At 44.1% G+C, this 15,505-nt stretch overlaps 2 protein-coding genes across 3 annotated transcripts; one reads left to right on the top strand and one right to left on the bottom strand.

The window, feature by feature from the left end:
• Positions 1-110: 110 nt before the first annotated feature.
• Positions 111-5,759, top strand: lhfpl4b (LHFPL tetraspan subfamily member 4b). Of its 2 annotated transcripts, none has more exons than XM_042097997.1 (5): positions 111-549; positions 1,501-1,920; positions 2,301-2,528; positions 3,682-3,750; positions 4,012-5,759. In XM_042097997.1, exons 2-4 carry the CDS (start codon positions 1,503-1,505, stop codon positions 3,705-3,707), a joined length of 672 nt encoding a protein of 223 aa, XP_041953931.1. In that variant the 5' UTR covers positions 111-549; positions 1,501-1,502; the 3' UTR covers positions 3,708-3,750; positions 4,012-5,759. The 2 variants fall into 2 exon arrangements, with proteins under 2 accessions (XP_041953931.1, XP_041953930.1); XM_042097996.1 differs by having other exon boundaries at positions 113-549; positions 3,682-3,745.
• Positions 5,760-6,363: 604 nt separating this feature from the next.
• On the bottom strand, positions 6,364-14,789 carry pcsk1nl (proprotein convertase subtilisin/kexin type 1 inhibitor, like). The gene is made up of 3 exons (XM_042097994.1): positions 14,627-14,789; positions 7,434-7,969; positions 6,364-7,143 (listed from the first exon to the last, which is right to left on the bottom strand). Exons 1-3 carry the CDS (start codon positions 14,705-14,707, stop codon positions 6,738-6,740), a joined length of 1,023 nt encoding a protein of 340 aa, XP_041953928.1. The 5' UTR covers positions 14,708-14,789; the 3' UTR covers positions 6,364-6,737.
• Between the last annotated feature and the right edge of the window lie 716 nt (positions 14,790-15,505).

Below are 15,505 nucleotides of genomic sequence, written 5' to 3'. Positions count from 1 at the left end.
AGCACTCCTCTCTCTCTCTCTCTCTCTCTCCCTCCTGCTCCTCAGGCTGAGCCATCATTCCCTTTGCCATTCTGCATCGATGCACAGCACTGCAGCAGATTGTGCGCGTGCTTCAGTGTATGCGTGTGTGTGTGTGTGTCTGTGCACTGATGTCTCTGGGCATAGAAAACCCCTCCCCTCCCCCATGCTCCTCTAATGCCAAGCCTCCATCCCTCCCTCCCTCCTTTTTCCCCTCTCTTCTCATCTCTCCTTTTCTCCGGTGCTAATGGTGTGGGCCTGTAGCTGATGCCGATCATCCTGCCATCGTCACCGATCCAAAAAAGGGAGGAGGAGACTATTTTCTTTCAGCTTGTTTTCTTTTCCTGCTTTTTTTCTGAAGTCATTTCCCGCCTCTTCATCTCTGACCAGACTATGCAGCTCCCTGTAATCGACCCGTGATTAGATTTCTTTGGCGCTTTTTTTTTCTCTCTCTCTCTCTCTCTCTCTCTCTCTCGTTCTTCGTGTGCTTTTGGAAGACAGACTCGCAGCCAGGCAGTACCTAGAGGAGAGGTGATTGTTTACGGCTTTTGTTTTTGTTGTCGTTTCCTCCCTTGCTCCATTGTGCATCTCATTCTCTGTCATCGCCACACTCACAGGAACCATCCACCAACTGTGTTCATTATCTGCTCATATGCTCATCAAGCATGTTTATTTGGTCATGATTCTGCTGTCCTTGGTTCCAAAGCATCTCTACGCAATCATTTTCCTAATTTCATGTTGGTGTGGTGTGTTCTATGGTGTGTGATTCTGCTGCCACTAGTTTGGTGTCTCTTGTTTATGGACTGACCCACAAACATCCTATATATGCTGTGTCTTTTTCCTGTGTTTTTAAATCCATCCCTGGATGCCATTAATCCGCTGCCCCTGAGCCAGGAGAGCCTGATCCCTTACTGAAGGATGTTCTTAGTGTTTGTTGTGCTTGTTGTGCAACCACATTCATTTTAACACCTGGCGTGCATATTTGTGGGTCTTCTTGTGATTGTCACTATTAAGATTTGACCCTTCTTATCAGCATGTTATTGGGCCTCGTGGGCCTGTCACATTCTTATATGCATACTTGTGTATGGCATGTACCATCATATTATTTGTTGTTACTTGTTAAGATAATGTATTTATCAACCTTCACTCTATAGCTTGACTTTCACAGTTATTTAACCTTAACCTTGACACCATGTTGAGCCTTGTGAACCTGTCACATTTCTGTTTGCATGCTTGTATATGGCACATACCATTGTTGTTTCCTCTTACTTGGTCTTTTTGATTCATCATCTTTTGCAGTTCTTTAAACGTAGCCTTGACCCTGATAGTTTCATGCATATGTATTGTGTGAGCCTTACAAACGCTCATATAGTGAGCCTCCTCTCTTCTACCTGTGAATTTGTTATGCTCTCATCATATATGCTAAACTTCAGACACTATCTACATCTCTAATGACCTCAAACCCTGTGTCCACTTGTACAGCCATGCAGGTGCACACGTCGGAGGTGGCGCGCCTCTACCAGACGGAGTTTATCCGCAGCGCCCGGGCGGTGGGCGTGCTGTGGGCCGTCTGCACGCTCTGCTTCGCCGTCATTGAGGTGGTCATCCTCATCCAGCCATCGTGGGTGGGCACGCGGCAGCTCCACTACCGTCCCGGCACCCCACCGCCTCCGGCCGGCACGCTGGGCCTGTTCGAGGTGTGCCTGGAGACGGGCTGGCCCGTGCCCGAGTGCCGTGGCTCGCTGCGCACCCTCACGCCGCTGCCGGCCTTCCAGTCACCGGCCGTGCTCGTGTGCATCTCACTGACCATGGTGTGGGCGTCTGTGGGCTGCCTGTGTCTCTTCCGCTTCTGCAACTCCGCCACGGTGTACAAGATATGCGCCTGGCTACAGCTCACTGCAGGTGTGTTCATGCATATGTGATGAGGGGATGTGTCTAACCTGTCTGTTAGAGAACAACAATGTTTGCAAACAACGTTTGCCTTTATTCAGATAGGATAGTGAATAGACTGACAGGAAGCGAGTGGCAGAGAGAGGAATGGGGTGGGATCGGCAAATGACCCCAGCTGCGCCACAGGGCCCCCCATAATCTTTTTTTCTCAATTAATCTTTAACTCAATTTTTCTATTTAATATTAATACTCATTTCTGAAATAGTACTAGACTACGTAGACCGTCATGTTATAAACCTTTGACACATATAGCAGCAATTCAGTTTCATTCTGTGTAAACTACACCATGGAATGCTGACAGACCATTCTATCTATCTCTTGTATGCACACAGGCTTCTGTCTGGCTCTGGCCTGTGTGCTGTTCCCGGACTCTTGGGAGAGTGCCGAGATGCGTGCCCTCTGTGGGGAGAGCGTGAGCAGCTTCTCCCCCGGAAACTGCACCGTGCACTGGGCATACGTGCTGGCCATGCTGGGCATCCTGGATGCCGCCATACTGGCCACGCTCGCCTTTGTGCTGGGAAATCGACAGGATGCCCTCCTGCCCGACGATGCAAAGGATGGTAAGCTGTGAGAGTCGCCATATTTATTACACTGGAGACTGCAGGCAGGTTGAGGCACTCTGATGATTGTGTGTTATACTAAATACTGTCCAATTTAAGGGTGAATAATAACCATGAATAATAATATTTACACTGTAACCCTAGAGGTTGTTTTTCAAAGGAACCATGACAAAACTTTATCTTAAATTCATTTTTCTGTATTCATCTACTATTGCATTCAGATTTTCATTGCATGCATTTCTAAAAAAAAACGGATTATTATTTCAAATATACACAGCAGAGATGTTAAGTTCCCGTGCTATAGGTAGGGGATTTCACACAGCGGTCAATCTACAACCAAGCCTATTTACCGTCAAAACCAAAATCACTAACAAATCACAAATCACTAACAAAAACAACACCAACAGAACAGCCTTAAGAGCATTTCACTGGGGTTATCTCAAGCAGGCACCTTCCTTCATAGGCGTTTCACTGAACTAGGCCCACGACACCTACAGAAGACTCAACAGTGATATCTGGCGTCCCAGACTCACCCCCTCCACACTCATGATGGGTCCTCTACCAACAAATACTGACTACGAACCAAACAGGACAACACAAAACCACCAACAAAGCAGCCTCTGTGCGCAACAAATAAGTTTCACTAGCACAGTGGTTCTCAAACTGGGGGTCGCCAAACATATTGGAGGGGTCGCAAAATGATTTGCATTGAAGACATTTTTCTGAAGGTTTTTAGACCAACCTGTTTTAAAAACGGGGATATTCAGTAGCCGTAGATGTAGGCTTCCAATTCACAGTGTTTCCATAATGTTCCTCAGAAAGTGGATACTCTGTTAACGCAAACTCATATACTGTATCTACCTGCGCCCCTTGCAATGATGCCTCTGTTTCCAATGCCCATCTCGCAAACATTTCGAAACCAAATTTCGCTGGTTGGAGAGAAGGGGGTCGCGAGACTTGCCCCAAGAACCACTGCAAGTGCTTATTGTGCTATATCTTTAGAATGATTGTCATGGTTGGCCTAGAGGCAATCTTTCAGCAATAGCTGTTTGTTATGTTTGTCATTCATGTCATGCTTATAACAATGAAATGACAGCATGTGTCATTTCATTAAACATGTGTTTTAATCTGTACACTGCCAATTTGTCTTCAGTTACAGGATTACTTCTGTCACCATAGACCACAGTTTGAGCCAAGGACAATCAGTGTGCCGTAAGGTAAGGTTAACTGTATGAGTTAATGGCCATTCCATTAGGATATTGGCAATTGGTCTTAAGACTGGACGACCTTGAATACAAAAGTGCCTATTGATGCTTGGCAGTGGCAAGTAATGGTGTTGTTTTCTTTGCTTTTCTCCCCTGATGTCCTGTTCTGTTCCCCTTGTGTTTGTTCTCTCTCTCTCTCATCATCTGCTCTCTTCCTCTCATTAATCCTCTCCTCTTTTCTTGGTGCACTCCATCTCGCTCCCTCTCTCATTTCTCAGCTTTTGATCACTGTCCTTCCTTCACCTTCACACTACAATCCCCTCATTTCATTACCAAGGAAGAAAGAAGAGGAGAAAAAAAAACAGCGAAGGAGGCGTGTCCCCCCCCCCCCCCCCCCCCTCGCCGTTACATCATTGTCCACGTGCCCCAATTACATAATCTCTCTGCATAGAAACGGTCACCTAGCAACTGTATCCGAGCCGAGTGGCGATGGAGGACATGTGCTGTGGTTGATCTTGTGGCTATGGAGGGGAGTGGGGGAGAGTGGAGGAGAGAGGAGACAGCCACTGATGTTCTACCCTGATTCAGTTCGTCTTCATAAAGGAAGGCATTTGCTTTTTGTTTTAAGGTAGCTCCAACTTCACACAGAGAAAACCATAAACATGTTGCAAAACATGGTCTGAGATGCAAGTGTTTAGTATGTTTATGAAACTCAGTTAGCATATCATACATGTTTAATCCTCATCAATGCAATAAGTAGTGCTGTTGAAGTGAGGTGAGAACTGGGGTCGACCCTAATGCCTGTTACGTCTTTGTCATGTTAAATCGTGCTAAAAAAATACTACTAGTCAGCAGTATTGTTTATGGCAGTATTGTATGTTTGAATGTTTTTACAGTATGTTACTGTGCATGTTCATCGGTTTGCCATCTGAATGTCATGAGCCGTAAAATGGATATTATTTTGTAGATTTTTAGACACTTTGTAAAGACTTACACGAAGAACATACATGGATAGAAAGGAATTATTGAGAGTTGTGCTTAGGGAAAATGTTACAATAAATGGTCTGAAGATACTCAAAAATATTACATTCCCTTATACATTTAGGAGGTCATATCAAAATCTGTTTATTAAAGAACAAAGCACTTTTTTTAGTTAATTTTTTATTTTCATATTGATTGCCTGCAAAAAAGGATATTGTGAATTATACAAACTATATTTTTGCAGAAACCTTTAAGCTAAAAGTTCAGTGAATTTACACAGAATTTATTATAACCTTCACCAATCCTGCTGTAGGACAAGTGTGCAGATATGTATTTTTGTATCAGTTTTTAGACTACACAAATATCGAACAAAGCCACATTAAGAGGAGACAGCAAAAATTGATCTACAGATATTGATCAATGAACTCAAGATTCGTGGGCAAGACGAGATATTTCTAGAGGTTGCACATCCAGTGAGGGGAGAAGCACTGACATTTTTTTTTTATTTTATATATTTTTTTAGCTGAGGCCATTTAGGCAAGCTGGCATTACGGTAGCAAGTCAGGATAGAGTAGACGTGTGTTGCACGCATCAAGCTGGATATATGTAAGCCCATACCCTTTAGCCAAAGAGACGAGAGAAGGAAAAATGCATAAGGAATTCACTGCCTGCATTAGACATGTTTTAGACAGCTGTTCTGTTGTCAAAGATACATTTGGTGTGATCATTTTGAGTCTTTGCTCTGACGTCCATCATAATCTTTGTGCTCACCTTAACTGTGAATATGTAGATCTTGTGCCTGCCAACTAAGATGTCTATGCCTTCATCTCTTAGTACAAGACCATTAGACTATTTTAGACTGTGGGAGTACAAGACCATTAGACTATTTTAGGGAGTCAAAAGTTGGAAACTTGTCGATGTCTTTATTGTGTTAACTCAATAACTTTACTGTTTGTGTACTGTTTGAGGAAAATTCTCCTCTTTAAAATCTAAGTGCCAATTGTGTTATATCCGCACTGTAAACAATAAATATGTTTCTGTGATATGAATTTGTCAAAAATCCCTGTTCTTGGAGTGAAACTGTAAGCACAATGTAATAACCACAATCCAAGACAGGAAAATGGACAAGTGCGTAAGCTATTAGTCTGGTACCAGAGCAACTCCAGCAGTTGTGTTTGCGTATTCAGTTCCTGTGAGGTGTACTGGATTAGTAGGAAGTGTAATATGTCTGAAGTGCTGTCAAACCTAACTGTGTGTGTGTGTGTGTGTGTGTTGGTGGGTGGGTGGGGGTGGAGAATCGATTGGAATTGCATTGCCATTTTGACCCCTCTCAGCTGTGGTCTTGATTTGGATATAGCCACTGACGTGCACAGGCTGTGGTAGACGCTGTCGGAGGGTTCCTTCCTGCTGTGAGCATCACTCACACAAGAAGACCCACATAAGAACAGCTATGTTATACACTTTCAAGTTCCTTGTATTGTAATGACTTAATCATTTAAGATATTTTGGTGCCATGAATTTTGAAACTGGTTTCGGAGGCAATCATTATAATTTCATGGATTCTAGAACAGAAACGTCTTCCTAAAAAGGAGAATGCAACTGTGTCATCATCACATTAACTTGCCAGAAAAGCAAAGAGACAAAACCAACAAAGTGTGACCGGACATTAACGGCCAGTTATATTGAAATCATTTCACACCATCCAACCAATACACTGCTGGGATGTTGACAAAAGAACTCAAGAAGCTCGGTAAAACCCAATAAAGCTATTTCATTCCCTCCTCCACCCTGGAGGGCTGTTGCTTTTGAACAAACAAAGCTTCATAAATACATTTATATACGGTGCGCCTCAGCAGGTTATGACATTAATGTTGCATTTAGTGTGCAGGAGAACTGTTTGCTGTGGAGAGATGCTGCATAAAATGGACGAACATGGAGGCTGGCAAAACATATTCTCTCTTTCTGGTCTCTGTCTGTCTGTCTGTCTGTCTGTCTGTCTGTCTGTCTGTCTGTCTGTCTGTCTCTACTGGGGTAGATACTGCAGGATGTGTTGGGCAAGCAGGTTGGGATCGTAGGCAAGGGAGCGGCGTTTGCGGCTGTGTTTCGCCGGTTGGGGCTCCACATCGATGCGCTTCATCCTCTGAAGGCCAACGATTTGGGAGGTCATTCTGTGCTGCCCCACGTCTCCCCCCAAGGCGGCAGCCTCCTCGTCCTCGTCCCCGAGTCGCTTCACCCGGAGCAGCGACACCTGGTCAGAGTTCTGGGGAGGCGGAAGGGAGTCAAGGGAGCGGCGGGAGCGTCTGAGCGTGGGGCCGCTGCGACTCGCTGCAGCAGCGACTGCGTCCACGTCTCGCTTCGCCCGACGTCCCCCTGAAGGACTGGGGGAGCTGCCCGGGGAGAGGCTCGACAGGATTTTCTCCACCAGGTATCTGTACAACAGAGCCAACAGACCAGTAATGAATTACAACATGCTCTTACGCAGAGGAACATCCTATATGTATGCCCTGCATTGGACACAATTTGTTGGTTTTACTATGCATTCTTCAAAATAACACCTGGGATAGGTACAGAATATCTGCATATACATATATATTTATATTTGTTTTGATTAGTCTTGCAGACCAAAATCCCTTAATACCATACGTACTCCATATTCAGGCCATTACAGCTGCTCTCATCTGTGATGTGGTGGCCTGTGTGAGCTTGCGTGTCATTTTACCTGAGGACCTCTTGGTCTCTGTCCTGCTCTCTCTGCTCTGGGATCCTATTGGCTGCCTCCTGTTGCAGTCTCTCCTGCCTGTAGCGGTTCAGCAGGGCCTGGGTGAGCTGGGGGTCCAGGAGATCCTGCCAGGCTCCCTGCGCCTGCGGCTTGGCCATGCTCACGCCTGGCTCGGTATCATCGTAGTCAGGCGGGTAGGGCCCCTGGAAGTCCCCGGCGTCCTCTGCGTCCTCCTGGGCACCTCCCTGGCTGTTGGCGTCGATTTGGCTCAGGAGGCGCATGATGCCAGCCAGGTAGGCTGCCTCCTGGTCCCGCCTCTGGTCACTCTCCACCAATTGCTGAAGAGCCTGGCTCAGGCCTTTTGCCTTCCAGGCGTCTGGTTGGTTGTAGAGGTCGCTGGCGCGTACCTTCATCTCAACGCCCGGCGAGTATGACATCATCTGAGCTTCGTAGGGGAGTGAGTCGCGGAGGTCCCGTCGGACGCGCATCATTCCGCCATCGAAGTTTCGTCCACGTCCATGAGCTGCAGACAATGGCTGAGAGAGAGGGGGGGGGGGGGGGGGAGAGAGAGAGGAAAACAACAAATTAACTGCAACTATGAAGAGGCAAAAAATGTGATATCACAGAACAAAAGTGCTTCACTAATCTATATAAAAGAGATACATCAGGTGACAGCTCCTGACAATCACTGGCTTTTATGAGTCAGTAATCTCCTGTACATTGTGCCTATTAATGAAGATAAAATGATGCACTCAATCTTTGTAAACACCAAAAAGAATTAATGTGTGTATATGAGCTCCACCAAAGGTTTAAAAAGTGTTTCACCTACATCAGCAAATGTCGGACATGGAGGTCAAACTCAAGAAATCATCACAATAATGTTACAAAAAAAGTAAAATGCAAAAATGTGGTATTTCAATGACTAAAATGGCTGGAGGTCATAGAAGAAATTAGACTCTTTATTAGCCTATATTTTTTAGAGGGATGTAGAAGCTGCTTGGCTCAGACTCAGAGGGAGGGAGGTTGCTCCAGTCCCCCCCCCCCCCTGCAAAAGCCAAAGCTTCCTCTACTTCCTTTAGACATGAATTCTTAGAAAGCCGTGATTCACATCTAATGGCCTCAGCATTTGTGCGCATCAGGTCATTCATTCATGACTCAGATTCTACTCTCAACCACACACTTGCTCTTGATTAGATGTATTCAGAGATAAAGTATGTTTTATGTTGCCCCTCAGAGCTACATTGAATCGTCCTTCAGCAGAATTTCACAGATGAGTGGAAGCTTTTCTATTATTGCAACAGCCAAAGACATGAATTCATGTTGTACAATAACCACCCTTTCAAGTGGAATGGATTTACAATTCCTTTGTAAATCCAGTCAACTAATACTGCAGCTACATGTATCACTGATCAAGATTACTAAGATTATCAGTACATGCTTATCTAGTCTGGGCCCTTGACCATCGCAAGTGAGAGATTGCATGCTGCAGTTCGTCAGAGCCTCCCATGAGATTGTGACGACTAAACTCCAATCCCATCTTCCTCAGCAGTGCTAAGCTCGGGGTCTTTTTGTAAATCACTTCCACAGATTGCAAGAAAGTGTGAAGATTGCTCATATTTTATGGGATACAACTTCATGGCCATTAGCACAGCACCTTCCCAAAAGCTTATATAACTATGCCAGTGACGAAGGAAACAGATAGACAAACTAAACAAGATATAGCTGTCAAAATTCTACATTTTAATAGAAGTACTTTGCATTTGTAACTACTTGTATGTAGTACTGTCAGCTGGATTTCTTGTGCCATCACGCACCACTAGAGAAAGAATAAGCACCTGTTCCATGTTAATTAAAACCTCCATTTAAGTAATTACTGAAGTCAGGAGTAGGTAATTATGCTCAGAAGGCTCTATCAATTGCATCCCCCATTAGGTCATTTAGAGAATGCGTCATTCAAGTGACACTGGACAGACTCTTTGTCAGTATTTGTGCTCCCTTATAAGTCATTACTCAGTTTATTATGTATTGCTGGACTTTAAACAGCTCGGCTATATGATAACAGATAAATCAGATCAGAATGATGTCAAATGGGAGGGGGGAGCTGTGGCGCAAGCGGCAGCACCATCTCACATTTGAGTTTGATTCTGACCTCATTTCCAGCCCATCTCTCTCTCCTACTCTCTTCCTGTCTCTCTCACTAGTGTCTTATCGACATATAGGCAAAAAGCCTAAAAAATATCCTTAAAAAAAGATGTAAAATGGACATTGCGTTATTTGTTAATTATTTGTTGTGACAGTGAACTAATTACAGGGGCAGTCCCCCCTGGAGCAACTCGGGGTTACAGGCCTTGTTCAGGGGCCCCTAACCAGCACTAGAGCACCACTACCCACCTGGACATGAGCTGGTTAGTGTCCAGTATTTGGGAAATGCACTTGCTCAGGGCTAAAATTGCTCCAACACTTATAGATCTTTCCTCTCGAACCGGAGGACACACTAATTTCTTAGATCCCACCCGTAGCTCAAGTCAACACAACCACATTCTTTCTTCTGTGCTTCCTTTAGGTCCCTAACCTAAGTCACAAACTCTAAACATTTTTTTCCGGCCCTGGAACTGAAACCTGACTCAAGTGGTTTCCGATGGTGACTCTGCAGGTGCCTGAAAAGTGCTTATCTGTGTTCTTCTGTGTGAGTGATGAAGGAGCTGAACAATGGTGGCTGGCTGAGCGATGAGTGATCTCTACCGTGAATGATCCCCACGGCAACGAGCTGCTCCATTCTAATCTCCCGCAGCCGCCTGATTGAGAGCCTTGTCATTTTAATCAAGGCTGGTATTAATAATACTGTTCTCCCTCTCTCTCTCTCTCTCTCTCTCTCTCTCTCTCTCTCTCTCTCTCTCTAGTGCTTCTGGCTTGTTCTGGTTTTCTGTCATTCTCCTTGCTCCATTTCTCTCACAGCTGAGTGACTCAGTCTTACTTTGTGTGTGTGTGTGTGTGTGTGTGTGTGTGTGTGTGAGCGTTTGTGTGTGTGTGTGTGTGTGTGTGTGTCTGTGTGTGTGTGTGTGTGTGTGCATGTGAGTGCGTGTGTATGTGTGTGAGTGTGTGTGAGTGTGTGTGTGTGTGTGTGTGTGTAAGTGTGTGCTTCTGGGTGTGCTTCTGGTGTCAGTGCTGATGATGTGTGTGCCATCCCTCACGGGGCACTGTCAAAAACAAGTGCACACGCTCACGTCTTCCGCACATACATCACTGCTGCCCACGTTTGCTTTTCACATCCTGTCTTGTCAGAGAGCACCAGCAGTGGCACAGGCGCTCTGCCCTCACCCACTGGAGGACTCGGGACAAAGGCAAGGCCACCGCAGACCAGCTGCACTGTCACTGTGTTTGGAACATCCACTCAATCCCAACATGGTCAACTATATAGTGACTGTATGCTGGTTATTCCCCATATAGTGCACTATAGTGACTAACTGTATGCTGGTTATTCCCCATATAATGCACTATAGTGACTAACTGTATGCTGGTTATTCCCCATATAATGCACTATAGTGACTAACTGTATGCTGGTTATTCCCCATATAATGCACTATAGTGACTAACTGTATGCTGGTTATTCCCCATATAATGCACTATGTAGTGAATAGCTGTATGGTGGTTATTCCCCATATAATGCACTATAGTGACTAACTGTATGCTGGTTATTCCCCATATAATGCATGTAGTGAATAGCTGTATGGTGGTTATTCTAAAATGGTGGATGTTCTGAACAAAGGGTGCAAGAATGGATCCAGAGAACTGACTGCAGTACAGATTTGCTAGATGCTTAAGTGTCCCTAGTTGGAAATGAAACACCTTATTTTCCCAGTCATACTGCCTCAGCATTAGAGAAACAGTTGGTGTTCAATTTGCAAAATTTGCAATTTGCACAGAGAAAAGTATGGTGGCGTGGGACTTATAGCTACCTGCCCTGAATGTATTAGTATAATGTGATTTTCTTAACATGGCAAGAGGCAGCATAACTTTGTGTAGTCCCTATGATGTCTGGGGAGCCGAGTTAGAGGGTGAGTATTTCAGTGCCTCTAAAACCACACAGAGAGAAAGATAGAGAGAGAGAGCGAGAAAGAGATAAAGATGAAGAAGCAGAAGAAGTGTCTACGAAAGACAGACCAAAAGGCACAAAGGACAGACAGGCAGATGTGTTGTTATAACCATTAGAGCAGAAAGAATGAAGGAAAAGAGAACTCTCAACTTAAGTTGACTTGTGCAGTCACAGAAATCAGTATCCCAGTAACTCAGACACATTATCCCCCCTGGCTATACTTTTAGTGATTAGACTCCACTAATGATGTTAATGGGAAAGAAGAGTTGTGGCCACTGACAATGGGCCTGGAGCACTGCGTTTTATCACCCACTGTGAGTTTGATCTCAATCAAGTACTGTACTTTGGCAAATGCCTTTTAGTGGAGACTGCTTTTGGAGGATCAGGTTACACAAAAAAGCACTAATATCCTAAGGCTCTGAAAATCCTATAATGTGGAGGCATCTCATACGTAACATGGCCATGGGGCATGGTCTACATTTGCTCAAATTACCATGGTGACATGCTGTGTGTGTGTTCTGAAATGCATGTCGACTGGCTCAAACAGTATAGCAACATCAATAAAAAATATTCCCGCTCAAGGGGGCTTTCAGTATGTCTCGCAGCCTATGTCAGTATGTTTGCAGCGGCGTGTACTCAAGTGCACTCTGGGAATACTCTATTTCTGAAGCGCTGTGACGCATTGTGCTCGGCCTGAGTCGTCCTCCATCTGATTTGTGGCTGAGACTTTGCAGGCAGCATCCATCAATAATGAATCTGTGTGTGACGTCTGTAGGTGAAGGAGGTGCACTCCTTGCGAGGGGTTGGGTTGGGGTGGGGGTAGGGATGGGTATGTGTGTGTGTGTGTGTGTGTGTCTGTGTGCATGCGTAGTGACTCAGAAGCCTGGTGAGTCACTGTGGCGCACAATGACGTTCGCACAGCTCCGTAGTGGGTCGGCGTGCGTCGTTAAGCAGTTAACGATGAAAGAGAGGATGTTGTGTGGGTTGCTCTGGATCTTTTCCATCTGTTCAAGGGATCTGTTCATATTAAGGGTTTATTGTATATTGATAAATGAAGATTTGTTTGAGGTTGTTGGTCTATATTATGAGAATGATCTGCCTTTCCCTTTTTAGATTATTTTAAGTGTGTCTGCAGCTAATCACCATCCAATTTTTAAATTAATTTGTTACTTCCTGCTGGAATGAAATGATCCCTTTTGCATTAGACTGTAATAGATGAATTACTACAGTAGTTTTCATACAGCTGTATGTTATAGTTCCTTTTATATTGCAGGATAAATAAAATATACTGTGTAGTTTCTCTCCTGTCATTGTGAACTGGAGGATATGTGTGGTGAGGTGTGTGTGCGTGCATGCGTGCGTGTGTGTGCGTGCGTGCTGCATGCGTGTGAGTGCACCTGTGTGTGCGTGTGAGTGCACCTGTGTGTGTTTGTGTACACACATACGCACACATTTACTGGGAGGAAATGGTTTGTGCATATGCCCACTGAAAGCAGTTGCCATGGCAGCATGCCTCTCCCACTGCAAACCAACATGTTCTGTGAAAATTAGATTTCCCAGACCGCTTTATTGATTCCATTTAACCCTGTATTGTGAAGCCTTTAAAATACTTTTTTCTCTTTGAAAAGAGGGGCTTCACAACCTTTGTCTCTATCCATGTTATATGTCTGCAAATACAAAAACAATTCCAGTGTCCATTTGGAGCTGTCCGTGGTACTTATCTGTAGGCTGGTTTGTTAACTTGCTGCATTGAGCTTGCTAGAGTTACAATAACACTAGATTTTTATTAAATTAGATTAGTGGAATACACGAAATTATTTAATTTTATTTAACTAGATTAGTGGAATACATACAGTATGAACTTCCAATAGAATGTGTTTATGACCTTGTAAAATGTCAGCATTTAATTCTGTGAAAATGTTATCAAGGTCAATAATACAACCCTACACAATATATTCTGTTTCGTGTCTCTCCACATTTTTCAGGCCATGATTATAATGATGCATTAATCAAAATTCACAAATGAAACCTTACATCTGAATATATAATGCTATGATATCGGCCAGATTCAAAACTCCAGTTTAACCTATACGCTTAATGTCAGATTAAATGTCAGAAACAGATGGTCCATGCAAGGGAACGGCAGCATCCTGAAGGTTGTGGGTTAGAACAGACACAGCTCCAGGGCCCCAGAAGACTACAGTCCTTCTTTCTGAGTATTTCAAACTCTTTGAATGTAACTCCAGACCAGTGACAATGACAGATGGAAGAGCAAAGTTGTTTTGACTGTTTATGCATCACATACACTTCTATGCACTATTACAGAGATAGCTGCATTTTGTATAACAATTTAGTGGAGTGAAGCATTGCTTAAAAAAATAAATATTATTCTATGTACCACTACCCACCCAAACACACACATACTCCAAAAAAACAACAACGAAAAAACACACACACAGTTTGATCTATCATTTTAAAGTGATCTATTATGACAGGATGGATTTGTGACATCAGATTACTGAGATAATTTAGATAGAAGACTATTCAATTATTTGTCTACAATCTGAGCCTGTAATTACGGACCGACTCTCTGTAGATCATTTGCTGTTGCTTGGCAATAAAGGACATAGCTGGGTCTGTGTTTGTGTCTCCCTACCTCCCTTACCACCACTCAGCCATCTCTTAGATATCCATCTGTCTGAAAACACCCAGCATGATATCTATAATTAGATTTGAACAGACTGGCTAGAGGAAATATCACCTCCCTTACAAGAGCCTTGACTATCCCATCTAAACATATACTTGGATGACACTTTCAGTTTTTAATGAATTCAACTAAAAAGACTATTCCTGGACAGGGAAATAGCAATGTCCCCAGCAACATTTGCGCTTTCAGATTGAAATGATGACTCATTACAGGCTAGCTGGAGGGTATCCACATTAAATCATGCAACAAATGGGTCTGTGATCCCCCTTCACATGTCTGGGCTCGGTTCGTTTTTCCTTACAGTTGCCTAACCCCCCCTCAGTCCTGTTTTATGAGATGGCAGCTATAAAAATGTGGACAGATGCCCACGTTGTTGCTGCGCTTTTCTCTTACCTTTGCTCTCAGCGCTGGCGAGTGGAGCAGAACGAGAGAGAAGAGGAGGAGGAGAAGAGTGCTGGATAGAGGGCCCGACATCCTGGAGGAGAGAATGAGGCTGCCCCAACGCGCAGAGAAACACGGTCACTGAGACACGGCAGGGAGACAGAGAGATCCAGAACGAGGGAGGGAGGGAGGGAGAGGGGGAGGGAGGGAGGAGTCTTCTTGTCACAGCCAAAGGGGAGGGATGTAAGGCATTGTGAACATGACAAGAGAGGAGCAGCCTGGAAGAGGAGGAAGGGAGAGCTGAGAGGTGATACACTAACGTGATTCATTTCATCACGGAGGCGTGGGCTAAGAAACACAAATATAAACTGAAGCTCTGAACCTCAAGCTGCATGCATGACAGGAAATGTGCTTTTAATTGAACTCAAGACAAAGTTGATCAACTGCAGTGACCATTTTCCTTATGCACAATACAATTATGCACAATAAATTGTAAACAGTTCAAATAAGAGTTGAAGCAAGATACATTATTGTGATTTTACAGAAAACAGAATGATGATCTGACCATGGTGAAGAGTCAGTCTCTTAGGCCATCTACATGAGCACATATTGTACTCTAGTGTAGCTATACTGACAGCAGGGATTATAATGGCTGCAATAGTTGATAATAATGATCATCATTGCCCCTAATCGCCCACTTCTGTAACTCATCCTGTTTACTGTTGCACCCATTCATAGCTTCAATTAGGCTTGAAGAAACCCATCCCCCTTGCAGTTATTAACTCAGCACTGAACTAAAATACTGCGCTAATATTCACTTTGCACAAATATTCTGTCAAAATGCAGTCTTGTGTCATCAGATCTGCTTATCTGATGCTGACGAATGAACCA

The sequence above is a fragment of the Alosa sapidissima genome, chromosome 7 (assembly GCF_018492685.1).
Source record: "Alosa sapidissima isolate fAloSap1 chromosome 7, fAloSap1.pri, whole genome shotgun sequence".
NCBI classification, from domain to species: domain Eukaryota; kingdom Metazoa; phylum Chordata; class Actinopteri; order Clupeiformes; family Clupeidae; genus Alosa; species Alosa sapidissima.
Note: the sequence above shows the minus strand (reverse complement) of the source record. Positions and strands in the feature narration are given on the sequence as shown.

What these genes read in the sequence shown, in the direction of transcription:
- lhfpl4b (XM_042097997.1), top strand. Translation starts at nt 1,503, where the DNA reads ATGCAGGTGCACACGTCGGAGGTGGCGCGCCTCTACCAGACGGAGTTT. An exon ending in CTGGCTACAGCTCACTGCAG is followed by an intron (nt 1,921 to 2,300) that starts GTGTGTTCATGC and finishes GTATGCACACAG; the next exon opens with GCTTCTGTCTGGCTCTGGCC. An exon ending in GCCCGACGATGCAAAGGATG is followed by an intron (nt 2,529 to 3,681) that starts GTAAGCTGTGAG and finishes ATTTGTCTTCAG; the next exon opens with TTACAGGATTACTTCTGTCA.
- pcsk1nl (XM_042097994.1), bottom strand. Translation starts at nt 14,707, where the DNA reads ATGTCGGGCCCTCTATCCAGCACTCTTCTCCTCCTCCTCTTCTCTCTC. An exon ending in CGCCAGCGCTGAGAGCAAAG is followed by an intron (nt 7,970 to 14,626) that starts GTAAGAGAAAAG and finishes CCTCTCTCTCAG; the next exon opens with CCATTGTCTGCAGCTCATGG. An exon ending in AGAGACCAAGAGGTCCTCAG is followed by an intron (nt 7,144 to 7,433) that starts GTAAAATGACAC and finishes TCTGTTGTACAG; the next exon opens with ATACCTGGTGGAGAAAATCC.